The sequence below is a fragment of the Chamaea fasciata genome, unplaced genomic scaffold (assembly GCF_029207755.1).
Source record: "Chamaea fasciata isolate MVZ Bird 193981 ecotype frontalis unplaced genomic scaffold, bChaFas1.0.hap1 SCAF_13, whole genome shotgun sequence".
Lineage (NCBI taxonomy): Eukaryota > Metazoa > Chordata > Aves > Passeriformes > Sylviidae > Chamaea > Chamaea fasciata.
Window position 1 is genome coordinate 8,118,645 of NW_027094098.1, and position 22,794 is coordinate 8,141,438.

At 37.1% G+C, this 22,794-nt stretch overlaps 1 protein-coding gene across 4 annotated transcripts in view; it reads right to left on the reverse strand.

The window, feature by feature from the left end:
* The window catches only part of ERC2 (ELKS/RAB6-interacting/CAST family member 2), a 421,289-nt gene that overhangs the window by 308,599 nt on the left and 89,896 nt on the right, over positions 1–22,794 (reverse strand). For all 4 annotated transcript variants that reach the window (XM_066195344.1, XM_066195345.1, XM_066195346.1 and 1 more), the window contains exons 5-6: positions 17,410–17,565; positions 11,898–12,065 (exon numbers count right to left, since the gene is read on the reverse strand). In XM_066195344.1, coding sequence (XP_066051441.1) covers positions 11,898–12,065; positions 17,410–17,565 — 324 coding nt within the window. The remainder of the gene's footprint in view (positions 1–11,897; positions 12,066–17,409; positions 17,566–22,794) is intronic.

The following is a 22,794-nucleotide window of genomic DNA, read 5'->3' on the forward strand; positions in this document are numbered from 1 at the left end:
GGACTGTGTCCATCTCCTTTAGGATCAGATCTCCCCTCCCATTTATCATTGACCCCATATTTTCCTTAGTCTTCCGCTATTGCTGTATCTGTAGAAACCTCTCGTGTTGTCCTTTCTATGTCATGTTATATTCAAGTCCAGATGGGCTTTGTCTTTCTTAACCCTAAACCTGATTCTCAGGGAGGGTCTTCCCTATTCCTCCCAGACAGTTGTGCCTGCTCCCACCACCATGTCATTCGTTTTCATTTAGCTTCATAATTAGAGAAATACAAAAGCTGATTTCGATTATACAAAATTGATCATTTATAAAAATGCATGGTAACAAAATATTCTCCTCTATTTTGAACAATTCCTGAGCGCATTCTTTGTCCAGGAAAAACATACATCATTTAAGCTTATTCACTCAGGTATGTGACAGCATGCTTCAAAATTTATGGCAGAAGATGACACAGAGTAGAGTGGAGCCTGCTGCCAGACTGCTGGAACACAGAACCATCCTGGAAGAGGAAAAGGCAACAGGCCACTGGCACCCCAGTGCAAAGAGGGGGACTGGACTTTGGTTTGGCTCAGAAGCCAACCCAGCTGCAGGGCTGGGCAGAGCCACGAGTCACGAACACACACAAGTCTAGGCCAAGTCTGGCAGAGATTTCCTGCCTGATTTAAAATGAGTTTACTCGGTCCAATGGCACTTTTCTAGAAATGGAGGGCAGGTTGACCACACATGTGCCTGTCTTTATTTGTGGCCTGACACTCGGCAGAATAAACTTCATTATGTTTTTGGTTATGCTTAAGAGAAGTACTGTCAATTGTTTCCAGTCTGTTGCAAACATAAACCTACAAGCTGTATTAAATATGTACTATTGTATTTACCACAATGTTGTGAAATCATGCATAAAATCCTAAAATGGGATAAAATAAAGGCAACTTCTCTTCCCCTCCTCCCCTTCCCCTCAACTTCTGGCAACATTTCAAAATGAACAAGGAACCAAAGCAATGCTTCTATTGAAAGGTCAACCAGCACTTGAGTCAAGGAAAGATAAAACTGGCCTAAAACAGAAACAATTATTTAGTAAGAGGAAACCAATTTTCTCATATATCACATATGCAGAAAGACTAAATAGCTCCACAATGAAATATCTTAGTAATTACCTGTGCTTATTAATGAAGAAAATGAATTCTTTTGGCTGAAAGAGTGAAATGAAATTTATAGTTGACTAAAAAATTAATAGTAAAAGAAAACATTGCTTTATTGTAACTCAATGTGGAACTGATCAGGTATTGAGAAGAATTAAGATTTCCATGTTTTAGTCCCACATATTCTTATCTCAGGAACCTTATTGCTCCTGACATAAAGCAGAGATATTTAGCTGTAGATATTCAAAGACAGAAAATAACGTGGAACCATGACACAAAAATACATGTTCTATTTGAAATTCAGTGTCCCAGATAGCTCATTAACAACTGTGCACTATGTTATGTTTTAGAGTTTCAAAACACGTCAAAGATCAGTGAAGTGCAATCTGGAGCTCAAATATAACTGAGCAGACTTTTCTCGACAGTTTCTTGCCTTGCCCAATAAGGACTCTGCCATTTTGACATGATTTTGGTATTTATCTAAATTTAAAGGTGAAAGAGCCTCCAGTATGAATCTTTCCATCAGTAATCCATCTTCCATGCAAGCCCCTGACCAAAGAATCACTTCTGTTACACTGGATATGGCACCCAAGCATCATGAACACTTCTAGTAGAAAGCAAAGAAAAAAGAATCTTAGCAATTCCTATTGGTGGTAACTGCTACTGACAATTTTCTTATTTTATTATTTCTCCTAAGTTTGAAGGCAACATTTGTGTCCTCCATGCAAAGTATTTCAATGGCAATGTTCCTCCAAATTTACTCCTGAAAAGCACTAAATGTTTTGGAATAGAAAGTCACTTTTTCTGGTCCTGCTACAAAAATGTTTTAATTTCAACCACAAATAGTGCCTGTATTTGGAAAACAGGAAAATATTTTTTATGCAAAAGATTAGGAATATATAGAAATAGGCAGATATAATAGACATTGATTTTAATCTCAATTAGGGATTATAGGAAGACTCTGCAGTATTTATAAATACTATAATCTTTACCAGAATCCAAATTAGTGTTGCTCCAACAATGTTCAGAACCATGAGTAAGTGATACAGTGTAAAAGTAATTAACTAATGGAAAGTACTTTTAAGTATTTTCTTGGAACTTCAACAGTTTAAGCAGCCAAGAGGGGAAAATAAACATGCAGTCAATGTGAGACCAAATTGTTTTTATTTACACACTCCTCAATCTTTCCCACCTTGTACTGATCTTGTGCCTGATCTCACAGCACAGGGCAGCTGGAAGAAAGCAGTCTTTTTAGATAAGGAACAGCTGTTAGGCTTGTTTGACCTGAGGAAAAATTCGAAAAACAAAAGCAAAAGGACTCAAGAATGAAATGAGTCCTCATAAAAGCAGTACTTGCAGAATTGGTCCAGCCTATTTCCAGCCAGCCCTGGTAACAGTATCTGACATGCACCTTGCTTATATCAAACTTACTTCCACTGAAAGACAGAAGAAAAAGGGGATCAAGCAAAGGCAAGAGTGGTTCACAAGCCCTTTATGAATATCTACAAAATCAACATTTTTAAATGAAAATCATTACTCGGGGGAGGGAGGGGGGGGGCGACCAACACCACACATTACAAAATGTCCGAATTAAGATTTGTCTCTACAAATACAGTCTGACCTCTTATGTTAAAACAGGCAGCCAGATGAACACTACAGTAACAGAAACCAAAGCATCCTTTTATCCATTTTATTCCATCTTCTGATCTACTTCTCAATCCAACTTGACACAAGTACCAACATTTTCAAAACCCTAAATACTTGACTTGTAAACTTTATGTTGTTTGGTCTTAATTTTACAATACTTAGACATTTCTAACACCAATTGTAACAGAAGTGCACTGATTCAGACAATGTTTAAGCGGCTCTATAGATGAGCACAGATGTTCTCGTCCCAGTGCTCTTAGGTAACAGCATCTTCTACAACCCCCTCCATAACTGCATGCTCTTTTTTCACTCCTGCTGATTTTGAAGAATACCTCATCTTCTCCTTTAGATTTAGTCTTAATGCTTGACAAAAATGTCGTTTCCTTCCCTATTTCTTCAAATTTATCAGAAATATTTGTTTGCATTTTCAAACCACTTTTTTTCCACTTTAGTAAACTTTCATTTTTTCTGGCTAACAGAGTTTCTTCTGTAAAACTAGAAACATTCCCAGTTATTGGGAACAAGAACTTCAAAAACAGAGACAGATCTGTGGCAGTTTACAGGGGAAATTCATCAGGATGCATTTGCAGCCTTTAACCAACCACAGCTGGTAGGATAAATATGATTATAAAAGAGCAAGAGAACCCCCATATGTGGTGTCTGTAATGACATCAGCAAACTTTGGTATTTTCATCACTTTTTACATTGGTTCCTTCTCAAAACTACAGAAATTAATATTGAAAATCACAGGAGTAACTTAACTTTCTGTGTGACAAAGAGCACATTCAAGGGAGAAGCACAGAGGAAGCAACTCAAAGCTTTTCTTCTTTATATTTCAGAGAACAGATAATAACTAAAGGCAATTAAACAGATTCAGGTTATTTAATGTCACTTAATGCTACTATTTCTTTTAAAAACTTTACTGTATTACAGATTTTATTGCCTAGAAGTAATTTAATGTTAGCAAGGAGAAAGTGTGTGTTCCTGTAGGAACAGCAAAAGTGAAGGATTTGTTTGAAGAGCTAAGTTATAATGCCATATTTTTAAAACATCATAGGAAAGAATTGAAGAATCAAACAAATGGAGAACTGTGGCACAGTCACCTAACTGGAAAGTTTACTAACATCCCATGATTTAAGATACAAGAGGAACACTTTTCAAAGGAGGCAGATGATTTCATATCTTTGTTACAAGCACTTTTTCTTAGTCAAGCCCAGCCTATGTTAATTTGCACCCTGCATTTGAGAGCATTTTCTATTTTAATTGAATTCAATTCAGAGCCATCTCAAAACCTACATATCTTTAAAATTTTTTGCTCCAAGGACACTAATATCCTTTTTAGCTAGGCGCTATCATGCACAGTAGCTGTTTAGCCCAGCTCCTTTTTATGTCAGGCCAGTGTTTTCATGACTCTGTGTGCACAACTGCAATTCCTCCCCAACAACTTGAAACCAAAATGATTGTTCCCACATGTCTGTGCCAGCCAACAGTCCTCAAGGACTTTTACTTATTAAAGCCTTAAGGCTACACAACTAAACTGCCATGACTGCCCATGGTAGAGTTGAGAAGCACCAAATCTACTTCAGAAAGACAGCTTTTGCCACACTTCTTACCCTTTGCTTCTTGAAAGGAACTAGTGCATTTCTGTCTGGCTATCTATTTCATCCAACTCGTGAAACCAAAAAGCAGCTTAGACTTTAACAGAAAACAAAAATGGAAGCCACAAGACTGGAATTCCATTAAGTTTATCACATCAGCTAGTTGCAAACATACCAAATAATGACAGAATTAAACTATTCAGGAGAAAATACTGCCGTTTCTTTTGCAGGGCATAATTTGTAAATACTTTTTATCTGTAACAATTACAAATCTGTCAAAAAATTTCACAGACTGCATTACTTGACTTTAAGTGTAGAAAGAATTAAAGAAATGTAAAATATTATGTAATTATGTCATATTATCACTTGGGACATGAAGTGTATAAGTTCTGTTTGCCCGAGCTGATCTTATCTGAACACTTCTCCAAATATTAGCAGGTTACCTCTGAAACCACTAATCTTTCAGAAGCTCAGATCCTTAGACTTTCATTGTCCACTGTGATACCAAGAACTGGAAAATTCGTTCCTTCTAAAAGTTAAACAAGAAGAAAAGGAAGAAAACAAACAACCCACATCACATTGCCATAAAGGCAAATATTACTCAGAATCCTACCAAGGAAATAATCAAAAAGCCATATGAGGTCTACTGTCAGTATATGCATCTCTAAAGATTTCTGGATGACCACAGGTGCAGAATTTTTTCATTCCAAATGGACCATACTCCTACTTTAAACTCTGTTACTGTTGTAAGCACTTTTTTTTTTTTCCTCAGCAGAGATGGAGGAAGGCTGAGATTTTATCTTTGCACCTCCAAAAATTTCAGTGTTTAGGGTAAGAGCAGTTGTGAGTTTAGGACTGTTACCTGTGTTAGGAAGAGGACATCCTGAAAAAGGAAATCACAAATTTAAAAAGTGGCTCTAGACTTTTCTCCCCAGTTGTCTCTTAAGCAGAAAACCAAAAAATATGCAAAACTACTTCGATAACTTTTCCATGCACCTCATCACTATATCAATACTTAAAAAACATAATTAACAGTTTCAGACTGGTTATTGTTACATCTACTGGTTATTCTGCTAATTACATTTTTGTGTTCCCCTTGAGTTTGCATCTACATGGTGAAATTTCAATGCTGTTTTGAAGTGTATTTTTCTTTACATTTCTTGTATATGCTCCCAGTACAGCAGGATCATAACTAGGCCCCTTTAGATCAATCACAGTTTAAGCAGTACTTAGGGTATATAAAGAATAACTTCTGAAGCAATCCTATCCAAGTTCCTCTTCAAACAGCTCCAGTTAGAGCAAAGCATTTAAATAAGTAGCTAACAGTACTAATATTTTTCTAATAATTTCCATCCACTAGTGACTTACCTTATCAGAGTAAATTTTGCTGGGTTATAAGAGCCCATTAAAGCTGTCTTAACTGAACATTAATCCTTTCAATGGCAACAAGGTAAAACTAAGAACTGGGGTGCTGGGCAGAAGGGAACTACACTTTAATTTTCACTTTAAGTCAATAAAATAGATGAAAATGAGAAGTGTTTTGACTGCAATATAAATCTAACATTCATCAAACTATTTGTCCCAAATAACTTGCATAGGCTTTACACACCAAGTATAGAGCCCGTTCTTTCTCCTTTCCCATTTTCTTTTTAACTTGGTTTTCCTGCCTCTGAGCATTACTTTCTACTGGCCCTGCAAATGGGATTCTCTACTCTTTCGGTCACCTTGCTCACAGGAAATTCTGTTTCAATTTCTTTGAAATGAAAATAATGGTGTCCCCATAAGAAAGAAAGAATATTCAAAGCAATAATTAAGAATTAATTCAGTCAAGGGGGATGGGGTTGTGTGTTTAATACCTAGCAGGTATTTGAGAGAGCTTCATTTTTAATACCATAAAGTCACTGAAATGGTAGTGGAGGTCACAATTGCAGCCTCCTGCTCAAAGCACAGAGATCCCTGAAATCAGCCCAGGCCATTTGATGTGCCTCTGAACAGTCCTGATATCAGAATCCAATAGGCAGATAGACGCCAAAAGAAAAAACAACAAATGAAAACCCTCCCACATTTGCTCCACAGTTTATTTCTGCTTAGACACAGCATTTTGCTAAGCTGCGTGTTCTTTCAGCTTAACTCTGAATTCACTGCTCTGCCACTACGCTCCTCTCTCCTGCTCTGAACACTCATAGGGCCTACAAACTGTGAATGCTGCACAAAAACCGAAATGTCTGGCACATTCCACCTGACACCACGCTGCACCTGAAATATAGAGCCCTCTGTCAAGAAAGGGACATTCTCTGTCACTCTGCAGCAGTGACAGAGAGCAAATGGCAGCCGGGTGTCCAGAGCAGTGCTTTGTGCCGTGAGTGATCCTCCCCTCGCACGCACTGCACATCTACCAGAACAATGCCCTGGCAGCACAGCAAAGAGACCACACTGAAAGATCTGGCCCAGCCTGATTTGAAACAAGAGAAATCACAAAACAATGGAAAAACACGATTTCAAAGTAAAACTCCAACTTAGAAAAATAAAAAATGTGAAAGTGAAATGACCGTAGTTATACCATTGTTGTTGTAAAATTAAAAGCAGATTTACATCTCAAGAAATATCAAATATCAACATTGTAATAGAAAGAAAAATAAAAAAAAAATTAGTCTTGTTCCAAGTATTTTGTGCTGTCTGCTTTTATTTGCTCTTTATGCAAACTAAGAACTGCCAAGAGGTCAATCATTTCACAGCCCTTCTCTATAAACAGATTTGTTTAAACAAAAAAGCAGATTGCTATAAATAACTGCTATAATCACCCTTCCTCTTCATTTCTATTAGGTTTTCTATATTATTATGAGTATGCTGTACACATCAGCATTCAGTTATGTACAGACTTTACCTATTTTTCTAATCCACTTTCTCCATTGACAGGACTATGCTCACTATTTACAAAACTTCTTTGTAGACATTTACTTATTTCACAGTTCATTAACCTTCAAACAGCACACCTGCCAGTTTGCAGGTGTGTTATCTAAAGCAATGATACACTAAGTGCTAAAGTATGTTTGTGTCAGAAATGCTTATGAAACGAATGTTTTTCTCCGCTGAGCTACCCAGCTGAGTTGAATTTATTTGCATCATTTTATACTAAGTTGTTTTTTTTTTCCTGGCGGTAAGTGCAGTAGTAAAGCGCCAGTCACTGCAAATATACACAAATAAGAATCAAACTTCACTGTCTACCACTTTTTAAAGTATACAAATGGTAGTGTTTAATATTTTTAAATAATTGAAAAGGATCATTCACTCTTTAGCTTCCTTCCTTCTGCAGTAACGCTACAAGGCTTCATTTAAAAATTAACGTATTTTAACAGGTTTTTCACACAGCAGGGAAAACCTCATCAAGTGTTGTATTCTCCCTTTTAACAATTCTCTATGGAGCACAGTGACATTTTCAGTTTTCTGTAGCTGAACTAGCCTTACATTGGCTCATTTTTATCTGACCCCAGGGTTTTCACATCATTAATAAAGAGATAATCAAAACAAAGGGTATATACATTAGGGTAGGAAGTTTGCATAGTTTGGCACTATTATCACATATAACCTTAAAAATGGAACAAAATGAAATGCACGTAGCGGAGGTGGTGAACCTTCTAAGGACTGCTTCCAAACATTTTTCCTACTGGCAGTAAACCATTTTCAGACCTCCCAACTCAGGCCACCATGATAGTTACTGCTGTATGGGGTTTATTTCTTTTTGTTTCAGTTGTCAATAAAAACTTCAAGTGGTAGCTTTTTAAGTCAACTAAACATATTTAAATCAAAACAAAACACTGATATCACTGGGACAACAGAAACACCGCGCAAAAGAACACTGTGTTTAGATTCTAAGCTTGTTTACCAATGGTTTTAACTTTTCTCACACTATGTCACAAAGAGCTATTGCATCTGAAACCTGATCAGAAACTAATCAAAAAAATTCAAGTGCCCTCTTACTTCAGATGATCTGGTATAACACATATAAACCGACTAAATCTGCTAGCCATGCCTCAATAGTAGACAGTATTCTTCAGGATAAAGATCATCATAACTCTGCTTACACTTAATTTCTTACTGTTGACACAAACTGTGTAACATAGAGCTCAAACTTCAACTACACTTTTAAAGCAGTACTATTTTCTGAGCTAATTTTGCTAAGACATTATGAAAATTCCAAACATGAAATTATAGCCAAAAACAAATCCACTCTATGAATAACAAACATCGGTACAATCTTCCAATAAACAGAGTGAAACCAATGAACCTCCAGCGACAAGTGAACTACAAAAAAACTGTCATTAATACCAACATATTACTTCTAAGCCTCATGCCCTATCAGACCTGGCTTGTGAGAACCATGTAGGTAGTAGGAGGGCTGGCTATCAAGTGGAATCAGGACACTCCAGCAGAACCAGCACTACATCCCCAGAGTTAATACTGCATCCAGTCCTGTTCCATGTCTTCATTAATGATCTGGATGATGGGGTAGGATGCAGCCTTAGCAAGCATGCTGGCGGAAAAAACATGGAAAGGGTAGCTGACACACCAGAGGGTCATGCTCCCGTTCAGAGGGATTTTGACAAGCTGGAAAAATGTGCTGACATGAACCTCATGGAGTTTAGGGAAAGGAAATGCAAAGTCCTGAACCAGGAGAGGAACAATGCCAAGCACCTGCACATGCTCGAGTTCACTCAGCTGAAAAGCAGCTTTGCAGAGAAGGGCCTCGGGGTCTTGGTGGTCACAATGGTGGCCCTGCAGGGACACACCAACAGCATCCTGGGCTCATTAGGAAGGGTGCTGACAGAAGCTTTAGGGAGGTGATCCTTCTCAGTCACTGCTCAGGCCACACCTGAGATACCATGTCCAGTTCTGGGCATATGGGAGACAGCCCAGCAAAAGGCCATAAAGAAACTAAAGGATTAAATAAGGGCTTTAGTAAAGCATTGGAGCATCTCTCATATGACAAAAGCCTGGGAGAGCTGAACTCTTTAGCTTAGAAAAGTGATTGGGGCATCTTATAAGTATATATAAGTGTATAAGTATATATAAGTGTATAAGTATCTGAAGGAAGGCTGCATAAAGATGGAGCCCAGTGAGAGGACAAGATGCAATGAGCACAAAGTGAAACACAGGGGTTCCCTCTGAACATTGGAAACGCTCACACTGACCCATGAGGCCCAAAGAGGTTGCAGAGTCTCATGCCTTGAGATATGCAAGAGACAGCTGGATATGGTCCTGGACAGCTGGCTCTAGGCAGCCTTGTTCAAGCAGAGGGGTTGGACCAGATGAGCTCCAGAATTCCCTTCCAACCTCAAACATTAATGATTCTGTGAATCACATCCCGTTGCATCATACATGGCTGCTTCAGCAAAACCTGAAGATAACCTGCAGAGAACCATTAAGTTAAATAATAATAAAAGGCTTCTTATGAAATAACTGAGAGCCTGTGAAGGGTTTCTTTTATTACAGGATTTACTATGCTAATTTAATTACAACAAGGTGATTACAAAATAATCCTATTTAGGCAGGAAGTTGACACTGCAACTCTGAATACCTTACTCAGCACAGGATTAGAACTGCCCTTTCATGGTTACTTTCACCTCCAGAAAGAAGCACTTCAAGGCAAGTTATGAACATGTTCTAGGACACAAAATTGTACAAAAAACTATTCTCCAAATAGACAATGTAGACACAGAGGAAGAACGGAGTGTGGCTTAATGCAGGCCAGAATGTTATTAGCTTTCCTCATCTGGGAATGACCAACAATAGCTTGTACAGTACAAAATTCCTTCCCTAATGACTTCCACCTGCTGGAGGGCTGCCATTTGCCCTGCATCTCCCGGCAGCTGCTTTCCCATCTGCTGCTGGAAGCCATTGCCCTCCCTTTAGACAAGACCTGAGGCCTGGAGATAGATGATACAGTTCCTCTAAGCAACCAGAATCTTTTCCCAATTCCCAGAGAACCAGACCTGCTGTGTCTAGAACCACAGCCGGACTGCTACCACAGCAGAGTCTAGGGCTGATCATGTAAAAGGTTCAAACTCAACAGCCTTGTGCAGAAACTGAGAAGAGGAATTAGATACCTGTTAGAAGCCAATTGTTTCTCCACCAGGACTGCAGAATCCCAGCAGCCCTTCATCAAGAACACTGTAATTCAGTTCTTTGTACCACTGCCCATCAGTCAGCCGTAAGACTGTAACACACTGAATACAAACCAGTCTGATAAGGGATTAGGAGGTCAAATCAGTGGAGAACCAATGGAATTCATCACCATGCTCAGCAGTACAACAGGTCATACAAGCCTTGCAAAACAGATGGGCAGAGCCCAGGACTTAAAATACACAATCCTTCCTACTCAAATGCTAGACAGAGATCACTGAAATCGCTGGAGTTATTATTATCACCAAAATTGCTTTATATCCTTGTTCCATTATGATTATTTTGTATTATACACATATGCTGGTTGGCCCATTAAACACAAGCTGGAAATTCCAAATTTCATCTGTATCTTCTTAGCATGCAGAGCATAAGGCATACAGCAAAAAGGGATAATCAGAATCTTAGAAATATTTATTTCCTGTTTTCACAAGAAGGGTGAGTTTAAGCCATTTTTTTTTCCTAGAATTTTGCTAGCCAGACATTTGAAACACTCTGTAAGATTCCTGTATACCTTAAATAATATAAATCACTGAATAGAAACTATTTCCACTGCATGACTAAATTCCACAGGTATTTTTTTCCTGAAAGAAGCAAACACATAAAAAATAAAATCAAGAAGTTTTATTAACAATCAATCTACTCAGTATTGTGTGCTCCAAGACCATGAAGTTTTTAAAATACCAGGAAAATAGTTACTGGCCATTTTAAACACTGGATTTACACATTCCCTCAAATGTGACAAAACTGTCTTAAATTGGTATTCCATTACTCATATTTTTATGGTCTGATTTTGTAGATACATGAATAATTAATACACTGGTCTGTTTTAAAGAATGAAATTATTCATATTTTAAAATAAATGTTCCCTGCACTTGAAAAAAATAACCAGGGATTAATAATATGTGCCTTTCAACAGATCCCTTAAAAATACATCAGCAGTTTCACCCTTCAGAACAGAAATACACAGAAGAAAAGAAGCATCAAACAGAGCAATCAAAAGAGCAACTCAGTCACCTTAGAGAGGAGGAAACAGGTCATGATGTCACAACAATCAAGTCACTAAGGTCCAGCTCCCCCCATTGAAGCCAAAGAGAATTAGACATGAACGTTTTCTTAGAAGACAATTATAAGCACTTCTAAAAAAATTCTAGAATGAGAACTGGTGTACTACCAAAATTACATATACACCAAGTGCATTGGCATTTCAATTGTTTTAAATTATTCATTATTCTTTAACAACTTTCCTGTCACACAGACTTGAATCAAACACATCAAAACCTTGATACTGGCCTTGAACTCAATATTTCTATTGCATTTCACAATTAGGAGATACAATACCTCTGTCTGAAGTATGGCAGCTCTCTGTTCTTTGGCAGTAAGGGACTCTTTAAGCACTTCAATGTGTTGCTTGCAATCTGAATTCTGATTGCTAAGGGTTTCAAGCTTAGTTTGTAAGGCAAGAAGTTCTGATTCTTTCTTTGAGAGTTCTTGTTTCAGTTGATCAATCTGCAATGGGGGGGGGGAAAAAGTAAGATCATTAATTTTGTCTCCAATTCATAGCTCCACTTGAAATCTGAAAGGTGTGAATGACCATGACATGACAAACCAGACACCTGTGAATTCTGGAAGAGAATTAAGGTTCAGACTTTTTGCACTCACACCTTCAATTGTGTTTCTTGCAATTTAATGCACTCTGTCTTCAGAATGAATGTCCTGTTGTTGCAAAAGTTTAAAAGAAACTCCTAAAGATTATACGTGATGATTTGGCCTATAAATCCACCACGGACCTCACTTAAATTCAAAGGCATGTATCCCAAGTGAGGCAAGTCTGGCAGGACAGCAAAAATGCATAGGAAAAAACGTGTTCATAAAAGTATAAATTCAATCCTTCCAACAGCATGATTCCCATGACTTATCATTGGCCAGAGTGAATTAGTATTTTTTTAGGAGTCTGATAAAGAAAAACCAGGCATCTTAGAAAGGAGAGGAAAACAGAAAAGTGGACTTTTAACCTTATTCCTCTTGCAAATTTGTTGCTGCCCACCATCCTCACCTCCTATTTTTTCTGCCTGGCAGTTTACATGGAATTCTCAGGTAGTAGAAAAGCCAAGCCAAGAAAACTAACTTAAGAGAAGTCTGGGGAAAACATTATAAAAAATTCCACACAATGAAAGGGCTGAAAGATTATAAAAGCTCATCCCAGAGGAAACAGTAGAAACACAGTACTAAGACAGAGCTGCTGAATTTAAGTGAATTTAAGGTTCATCAGTAAATGTCATGGAATTATGGTTACTCTCCTCTTTCCACAGTGATAAATGGGAAGAATAGCCACAGAACACAAAATTGTAGTGGATTTAAAACACATGAATCAGAGTGAAGCACTGGATGATGTACAGAGCAATGTGTATAGGTGAAAGGATGGTGAATTAGGTGGCATATAACTACTCCTAAATTCTTGTGGTATAACACTAGTCAACAGATGAATCCAGATACATCACCTCATGAGGATTATTTAAAATAAAATGCCTCACTGCATCTGCATAACTCAGAGAAATCACTTCCTTTATATGAAGAGCTCTTTTCCATGTCCCAACAGTCATTTGGCATGCAAGAAATCTAGAAGTGGTAGATGAAGGATGATTCAAAAATCCCCAGGAAAAAAAAAAAAAGAATACCCTCAGGTTGATCCTACTCAACCACATTCCAAAGATGCACATACTAAAACATTTCACAAATTCAGTGTTGTACTGGAAATATTCACTACTGATCAAAATGCTTCTATTTTGTTTTACACGGCAAATGCGTATTTAAAAATTAAATTTAAAAACAAGGATTCTTCCAACTACTGTCCATATGCATATGTTAATATATTTATTCCTTACTTCTTTTTATAAATCCCAGTATGTTTGCATCATTGCTTAGGGTCCTCAGGTAGTCACTCATGAGCTACTGTATAAAATCAAGAATCTAGCCTGGCACTAATAAAAATCACCTTTAAAGTCTGAAAATATCAAAATAAGAAAAGATGCATACAAAAACTACACATGAGAAAAGAATGCAATTAAAAGCTATTAGAGAAAGCTTTCTCTGGAAAGAAAACCACATACCTACATCTCTTGCCAGAGCATGTAGGCAAGTACAGCAACCAAGAGAAAATGGATAGGAAATGAACAATGGGAAAATCTACGAGATACAAAGACAAAACGTAGATCTGCAGCCAATCTGAATTACATCACAGGCTTTATATGAGATGCACATGACTATCACAGATGCTTGATCGCTTCTAGAAACACTCCCCATTCTCTCCATGACACAACCCACACCCCGAGAAATATTAAAAAAAAATTCTAAAAGGCTTTGCTTTCATTGCAGGTATGTTCTTTGTGTTTTAAAAACAGAATCTGTTTAGTGTAAAGTTCTGGCTACAAGATCAACAAATTGTCAGGAGTTTAAAAATGTGTTACAGCTCTCAAATATATATTTAAAAAAAGAGTTAAAACACAAACCAAACACTCAATGACATATGCTGATGTCTTTTTAAAATAAAGTAAGATGGTGAAAAAGTACTAAAATTTCCATTTTAAAAATTGCTACCAAAAAAAAGAGGTATAATTAAAAACTATAAAACAATTAAGAAATTTTAGGCATGGGTATATTCACTTTTTTAAAGTTCTGCAGTATCTCACTGTGTAAAAAAACTAATTTAACAGGACATGAAATAGATTGTTGCCTCTAGCAAATATGCAAACATTTTTGCTGTATCTAAAAGGATGTGGAAGACCAACTGTCATGATTCAATGAAACCTCATGATCTCATATAATAGAACAAAAACAGTTTTATACTTTAGAAGGACCAAAATGAAGATAACCTACAAGTCTGCATATAAGTGCCGTAGCATCAAAAAACTCCAAGTTTGTCCTCTGACCCTGACCTTCCCACTATCTCACATATTTCATGTGTGTAATTTGCCTGTCGCTGCTTTTTCAACATTGCCCAGTATGATCTTGCTTCACCTCTTTTCCTGAAACCCTAATTCCTTTTTCTTCCTTCTCAATTTATGATTCTGTCACCTCCCATAACTTCAGTTCTTTGGAACCCATTAATTTTCCATTTCCAGAAAACCATTATGGGTGTTCTTCTGTTATTTTTACACACCAAATTCTTATGTGACATTATGCAGAGTAACCAGAAAACAAAGGGCAAAAAAATCAGAGCTTTTCCTCTAGATATTGTGTATTAAAATTAATGGGCTAAATCTTTAAGTAAATTATTCCATTGAATAATTCCATATGCCGATTAATGCATCATAAGATTTGGTCTGATGCAACAAATGACAACTGCTTTTTAAAGTGAAGGATTTAAGAAAAGGAAAAGGAGTAGTAATGCAAATGGTGTGCCTGCATACAGTAGACCCTACAAGTCTATCAGTAGATTCTACAGGTTATGTTGGTAAAGGTGTGGTTTTAAACTGGTTGCTAAATTTCCAGGCCCCCACACATACACACAAAAAAAGCCGTAATTCTTTCCCTGTTTTGTTTCTTCAGTTATTTTGTTTTGGGTTTTTTTTTTCCTTCAAGATTTCCTAGAACTTGCTTGCTTCCTTCATTCCGTGTGAAAAGTTCTGACATGCAGATATGAATCACAGAGCACCTTACTACTACTTTAACAATATTTAAAACTCATCTTACTGGTAATTCGCTCAAATTGTACTAATCTACCACTAGATTTTCCTACCCATTCCAGAGGATAGCATGAGAGTTCTAATACTCAAAGGACTACTTAAATGCCAAGTGCAAACTCACACCTGAAAAAAATACATATTCTTTTATATATGTGGCTGACAGCCAAAGGATGAACCCCAGTGAGGGAAGGAAGTCTTCCTAAGCAGAAATTATTATTAAAAGTACGTGTCACCTTATATCTTTTATTCATACTGTCAATTAAGATATTTGAAGATCTCTTGGTCATTTAAACTTTAAGACCTGTTTTGACAATTTCTTTATTATGTGAGCAATGAGAAGTTTTCTCCATCCAAAAACTGAGCAAGGAGAGGCCTTATCAAGCCAATGCCTAGAGAGGCTACCTCCAACAGACGCTGTATAGAGTTAACAAAATAAAGTAGGCATTCATTAAAAGACCTTTAAAGGATACACCTTGGGCAGTAACAAGAGCCTGCCATGGCTCTACCCAAGATGGACCCAAAATGGACCACTGTGGTCACAGGTTTTCACACCTTTTAAGTTTTGGTTGATTAATATATTGGGGTTATTTGTCCAATTACAGCTTCAGGTGATGAAGTCCCATCCTCCCAGATTGCTCTTCTCAATTCACTGTTGTTTATACTTTTTGGGCCTGAAGCTTCAATGGTGTCCTTGGTTCTCGGGCCGGAAAAGGATTGTTTTGTCTAACTAAACTGTGAAGAGAACTTGCTAATACTTTATATGAAAGTTCAGAGTCACACACTAAGACAGTACAGAATCTGGAAAATATGAAAGCTAAAACTTAAGGCATCAAAGTGGGCAAGAAAAAGAAATCTGAGCAAGTCTTCTTTCTCATTTTTACAACTTCTATTTAACTGCAAGTCACAAGTAAAGCCCATATATTTGGAAGGAGTGAATATTACTACGAAATAGTCACAAAAAGAAACACTTCCAAACATTCTCTGCCACTCATGTAAATAAAAGATGTTCAGTATTCGCCTTCATTTAACACTTTCCTGTTTATTTAAATCACAAACAGATTGAAAAAAAGTCATACTCCAGGAATAAATGAAAAGTATTAAGAGCTTCAAGCAACTCAGAAAAGTTTTGTACTGTTCTTTCCCATCAATCCTCTTTATCCGAATTTATCAACAATCTCAGGTTCAACAGATCAGGTACAGCAAGATCTGTTTGCTGGCAGCTCCATAAATACTTTTCCACCTTGAAAGGTACTCAGATGAGTGATAAAAATAACATCTTCAGCTGCAAAACTTAAAATTAAGTGAAGAAAAAGACTAGTGAAAGAAAAGAGACAAAGCTTCATCAGAAAGTGGCATTTCTCAAAGATCAGAAGGCTGTGATAAAACAAGGCATATTTAATACTTTTCTCATTCATCTGCTTTCCATGCCACAGAAATATAATGAAGCTTTCCTCACAAAAACGTCAGGAGACTGTTAAAGTTCTAGGCTTTGTACCTTATTTTGATATCAACAGGTTTGCTGACATGCATTGGGAGTTTTACTGTAATTCACTAAAACTGAATTGCTTTGAAATCAATGATGTTAAGATTAGCAAAATAATTTTCCTGATGATAATGCTACTCAGGAGCTTTAGTTATTTTTCAGTAGCTTAAGAGCCACTCTTTTCCAACATGATAAATACGTTCTTTGATTATTAATTTTTCTTAATAAATCTGGATTAATTCCACATGGGCACTAACACTTTTACTTCTTCTACAGCAAGTCCCAAACAATGAACAAGCAATAATGTTTTGTGAGTTTGAAACCAGGCAATGTGTCACATCACTACATATTTACTACCTGCCTGTGGTCAACTCCTAATAGTCCATGTAGAGTAATTTGAAATTAAAGGAACAAAGTCATTAAATTGCTAGTCTTGAAAATATGAGCAGAGTACAATTTGATATCATCTATGAAACAAAAGTCCTTACTGCAAAACCACATCAAAAGCTAAAATCGAATCCTTTTCATTTATCCAAAATGCTTCACTCCTTCATGTCTACTGATTATTATATAGTAGAGATTTACCAAAAGGAGACATGCAGCTTCTTGCATTGGAAATGGTCAAGTTAAAACTTTTCTTTCCATTATTTAAACAGTCTTAATCTCTTTTATAAATAGATGTTACCTTATTTTTCATGAACTTTGAGTGACTCTTGTAAACTTCTATTTGTTTGATTTCTTCTTCTCGGTCCTCTGTATTCAGAATTCCGTTTGTCTTTAACATCTGTATTTCATCTTCAAGATCTCTTATATTGCGCTCAAGTGAAGCTATTTTTGTATCCTAAATTACAAAAAAGAGAGTATTGAAAATTATATGAGACATATATTAAAGATAACAAAAGCATATCTGTAACTGGAGTGAATATCAAATAATGACAGCAAAAATAGTTGGTACAAATAGAGAATGGACATAAACCAGGAATAATTCTATCAGTTTTAGTTTAAAGAAATGCAGAATTCGGACCAGACCTCTTTCACCATAGCTGCACCGTCTGTAGAGAATACATTCTGGTCAAAATTCCATTCAATTCCTACACTGGGATGAAGGGAGAATAGCAGATGCCCTATTTTTCCACACATATGTGATAACAAACCTTGCTATCATTAGTGACCATCTAGGCCTGGCTATTCTTCCAAGCTCTGAGGCACCAAGCTTAGCCTAGAGAGACCAGTCCATGTCTCTGAGGGGCAAAGACCACTTCATTGTGTGGCTCAGCCTGAGGCTCAGGGTCCCCAGAGTTCCACCTGCTCTCAAGAGAGAGAAAGGCTATGTCCTCATATATTTCTCCTTCACTAATCTAGCCACATCACTAAGAGGGGATTTAGCGCTTTAAATTGTGAGTCCCAAGATAAACAAAACCACAACCACTAAAAATTTCTACATCCCAGCCAATGGCTGCCATGTGTGCCAGCAGCACACTGGAAAACAGTGAAGTTTTCTTGTTATTTCCAGTCATTTGGAAATTGGCTCAGTCTCTTCGTGAGAGTTAGAAAGATTACAAAAGTGATTACACGAACTTGTCACAATTTTCTGGATGAAAGAACACTGAAGGATTATTCCTTAGGAAATCTGTTCAACAACAAAGTATCGACTGCCCATAAAACATTAGAGAATGGATGAAGTTCTTGTTCCACTGAAATCAGTATTAAATAAAAATAAACTAAAAAAAATTAAAAGCACACAAAACAAACCAACCTGATTCACTAAGACCAGGTTATTAAGTTAGAAAGCTAATTTGGGAAGAAAAATACAAACTGAATTGACCCTTTAACAAGGACAAGCTAAGCTTGAATCATGCAACTTTGTTTCTGTTGCCCTCTTTAGATTGCCTAAAAACAAGCAAAAGCCACAACTCCTGTAATAACTTCTTTCATAACAAAGCTAGGCAAATGTAGTAATTTAAGACACAGGACAGTCTGGATGACGTTCCAAAAACCATCCGAATTTTTGGTACTGAAGTGAAAAAGAATTTCAGATTATTTTTGAAGACCCTTGTTATAAATCGATATAGAATGAAAGCTAAGGACTAAGAAACGTCATTTTTGCTTTTATCTTTACAGTCAACAATAAATCTCAAACTGAGAGAAGTTTTCTTTTATTTTCTTATTCCAACAAAAATTAATTTTAAAATTAATATCAATTCTGAAACATGGAAGTAAAATATTGAGATGGAATGAAAAAAGGGAAGAATTCTCATTGAATCTTATCATTTAAAGAAGTTGCACAAGAGGAAAAATACTGCAAGAAAAGATACAGAAGTATTTAAAAGCTCTCAAGACTTAAACACAACACCAAAATAATAGTAGATCTCACAGATACTATAATCAATGCAGCTTGCTCCATTACACTTTATTTCAGAAATATTTTCCTCCTATTTTTGAAGATAAAAGCAAAACCTAAGCTTCACTACACTTTGGAATGATTTTGCAATGAAATATATTAATAGTTACATGACCTGTTATGACATGACATCTGGGAATAGTCCTCATCAAATCTCTCCAGCTAAATCTATAAGAGTCAGCCTTTTTGTACTGCCTTTCTATTTTACGTGTTTGGAAATAAAATATGGCAGAAACAATTTTTAGCACAGCCTGCTACACTCTTTAGAAGGTTTATACATCACAGAATAACATTTAAGCCTTATGAGAAATATCTAAAACAACTCCTGGAAGCATTTTCTGTACTTCTGCTTCATCATGAAATTGACATCTCTGAGGAAAAGTTTATTTTTAATTAATCTCTGCATACTGTGATTAGAGATGCATAAAAGCTATTTTCCTATGTCTTGAAAAATTGTCACAAAGTTTTACATTAACTTTTTATTGAAACAGAAGCCAGAAAATCCACAAATTTTGTGAAAGTCAAAGGTACTGTTCCCTATTGCATGCTGGCTTGCCCAGAAAACATTACAGGTTTCCTGCATGGATAACTGCTGAAAAGTGAGGAAACTTGTAGGTCAAAGATAATACGGAGAGCCCAGAGCTCCCAGTGGGTACTACCACAAGGGAGCGGGGCTGACTCACAGGATGCATAGAAAGTTAGGTAGCTTTGCATTTGCCAAAAGTTTTGACACATTCCCATAAAATCTTCTGATTCCGCTGAATCAGCATTTTCCCACAGAAAATTTCAATTGGAAAACTTTCAACCAGTCTTGTTGGGGCACAGGGTCTGGCAAGCTTTCAGAAACTGAAATGGGAACAGATGCAATATTTCCTTCAAACCTCTAAGATTTATCCCCATTAGCAACATTCTAAAAAACTACATGGGTCTGCGCTGAATCACAACACTGCAATAATATTAAGGAAGCAGCTTAGTATTAACTAATAAACATCTTCTGAGTTCTAAAACAATACAGCATTTGTTCAGATTTTTTCAGTCAGGCCCTCTAAATCTGTTAAAAGACGTAAGATTATGTAGCAGGATTTGTGACAGAGATCAGGGCACTCACCCTAGTCTATCCCCTCCTTCCAGCAGTAACCAATACTTCTTCCTTATCTCCTTTATTAGAATAGTGTTGCAGATATCCTGTGAGAGTTTAGGGCTATTCAGGTTTCTGCTGGCCGGACCTAGCAGACACTCACCTCTTTTGGAATGTGAAAAAAAAAATAGTATGTGTCCTAATGGTGAAGAAAACAGTATTTCACAATGGAAAAAGACTAACTAAAAGATTCATGTTTCATGAATCACATCAGTCCTTACAAGAGTCCTACAGTCCATTTCCTGAAAACTGGGGGCGCAGGAAAAGGCAAAAAAAATTGGAAATAACCACAGAATCACAGAATATTTTGAGCTGGAAAGGACCCACAAGGATCATCAAGTCGAACCCTATATAATAGAGCAGTCCAGGCTGTCCTACTCTGAAAGGAGAAATAGGGAAATGCTAAGGAAATAAAAATCATCATTTGAGATACGTGATAAATTTAAATTACGTCTGCAAAATTTTGCTTGTAGGGCATTCAACAAGCAAACAGAAGGAAATATTTGAAACTTCACATTTAATAAAGCTTTAATTTAAACACTCTTATTAACACAAGCTGTCAACAGACCATACACAACTACCCTTACTGTATGAATTTTTACCTTGTCAATTTACTGCAGAGATATTTCAGGTAATCTTTGAAGATAAGGGAAGTGAAAGTTCATGCAATCCTTATAATAGAGTATGCTTCACTGCAAACACACATGCACACTTCTCTAGAACCAAACCCATACCTGAAATATCACAGCTGGATCAATACATAAAGATGGCTCTTTCTGCAAGTAAGGTAAACCACAAATATTTTCACTTACTTTACAGCTTACATTTATAAAGACTTTATAGTTGCTAGACTCCAAATATTTTCAATATCCTATCCTTAAGTTGAGGTCTAGACCATATCTGTAGGCAATTTCTGATTTTCTCTCAAGTAATATCACTGTTTCAGTGATGAGAGAATTAGGCCACAGCAACATGTAACGGCTGGGTTGGAAGCAGCATTTAAAGGTCATTAATCCAACTCCGTGCCATGGGCAGGGACATCTTCCACTATCCCAGGTTGCTCCAAGCCCCATCCAACCTGATCAGAAACATCTTCAGGAAAGGGACATCCACAACTTCTCCAGGCAACCTGTGCCAGGGCCTCACCACACTCATCATAAGATTCTTTTTCTTCATGTATCCAATCTAAATTTATCCTATTTCAGTTTAAAACAGTTGTTCCTTGTCCTATCACAACAGATCCTATTGAAAGGTCTGTCTCCATCTTTCTTGTATGCCTCCTTTCAATGCTGAAAGGCTACAGGGCCACTGAGGAGCCTTCTCTTCTCCAGGCTGAACAGCCCCAGTTCTGCCAGCCTGTCTGTACAGGAGAGCTGCTCCAGCCCTCTGAACACTGTTGTGGCTCTCCTCTGGACTTGCTCCAACAGATCCATATCTTTTTTGTCCTGTGGAGCCCAGAACAGAAGGCAGCTCTGCAGATGGGGCCTCATAAGAGATGAGCAAGTTTTGACCCGATTCACGTGCTCAGGAGTACTTATCATAAAATCAAGTGAAAAGTTTGTTTCCTTTTAATCTTTTCTATTTTACTAATAGGTGTTAATCAACATTGAATATCACTGATACTCAGAATATGTTCAAGGATATCAGTCATCTGGCATTTGCAAGCACACAATATGCAAGGAAGCATGCATATAGGTGCAATTACAATTAAAGGAAAGGATTTCCATTTGCCAGTTTTATTTTATACTTTAACAGACTAATAGTTAAGCATGAGGGAAAAAAATGCAGTTTAATCACATATCCACAGTCACAAAGTCAAAAGCAAACACTGCATCAAAACTAGACTAGTTGGAGGGAATAATAAGAGCATGTGGGAGAGGGAAGCATCCTGCCTTCCCTTAGTTTTGTAACTGTGCTTTCCAGAAAAAAGGGCTTCTGGTGAATAAGATCATTTGCAGAAAAGAGAACCAAGTAAAAAGTGTAGTAAGAAACAATAGAGCAAAAGACATGGGACATCTGGAAACAAATGTGTCCATGAAGCAGAACCAGAAGGTTAGGAAAGAACGGCCTGTACAATGCATCTGAAAAGACAATAGATATCTGGAAAGGAATAAATAAAGCAAGAAGGAGTCAAGGCATAGGATGTGAATTCTCCATCTTTTTTTGTTTGCCCTTCTTTTATTTTGCATGAATATATAGGAGATAAACACTGGTCAACATGATAGCAGTTATGCAGAAAATGCAACTGCTGTAAGAAAAAGCAACTACTTGCAAAGCTTTAGAGAGAAATGAAGATGACAGGACAGGACACGTAGTGCAGCAGATGTCTAGGACAAAGAAAACACAAGACAGAATAGGTAGGAGAAATGGGTAGACTTGATTGGATGAAAGGGAATACAGACTGCAAAAAGGGACAGAAAGAATTCAGCAGTGGCAAGGGACAGAAGAAAACCACAGAGAGAGTAGAAGGATTTATGAAAGTGGGAAAGCTGCATCCTGGCAGAGCATGGGGGAGCCATGGAAGGCACTCA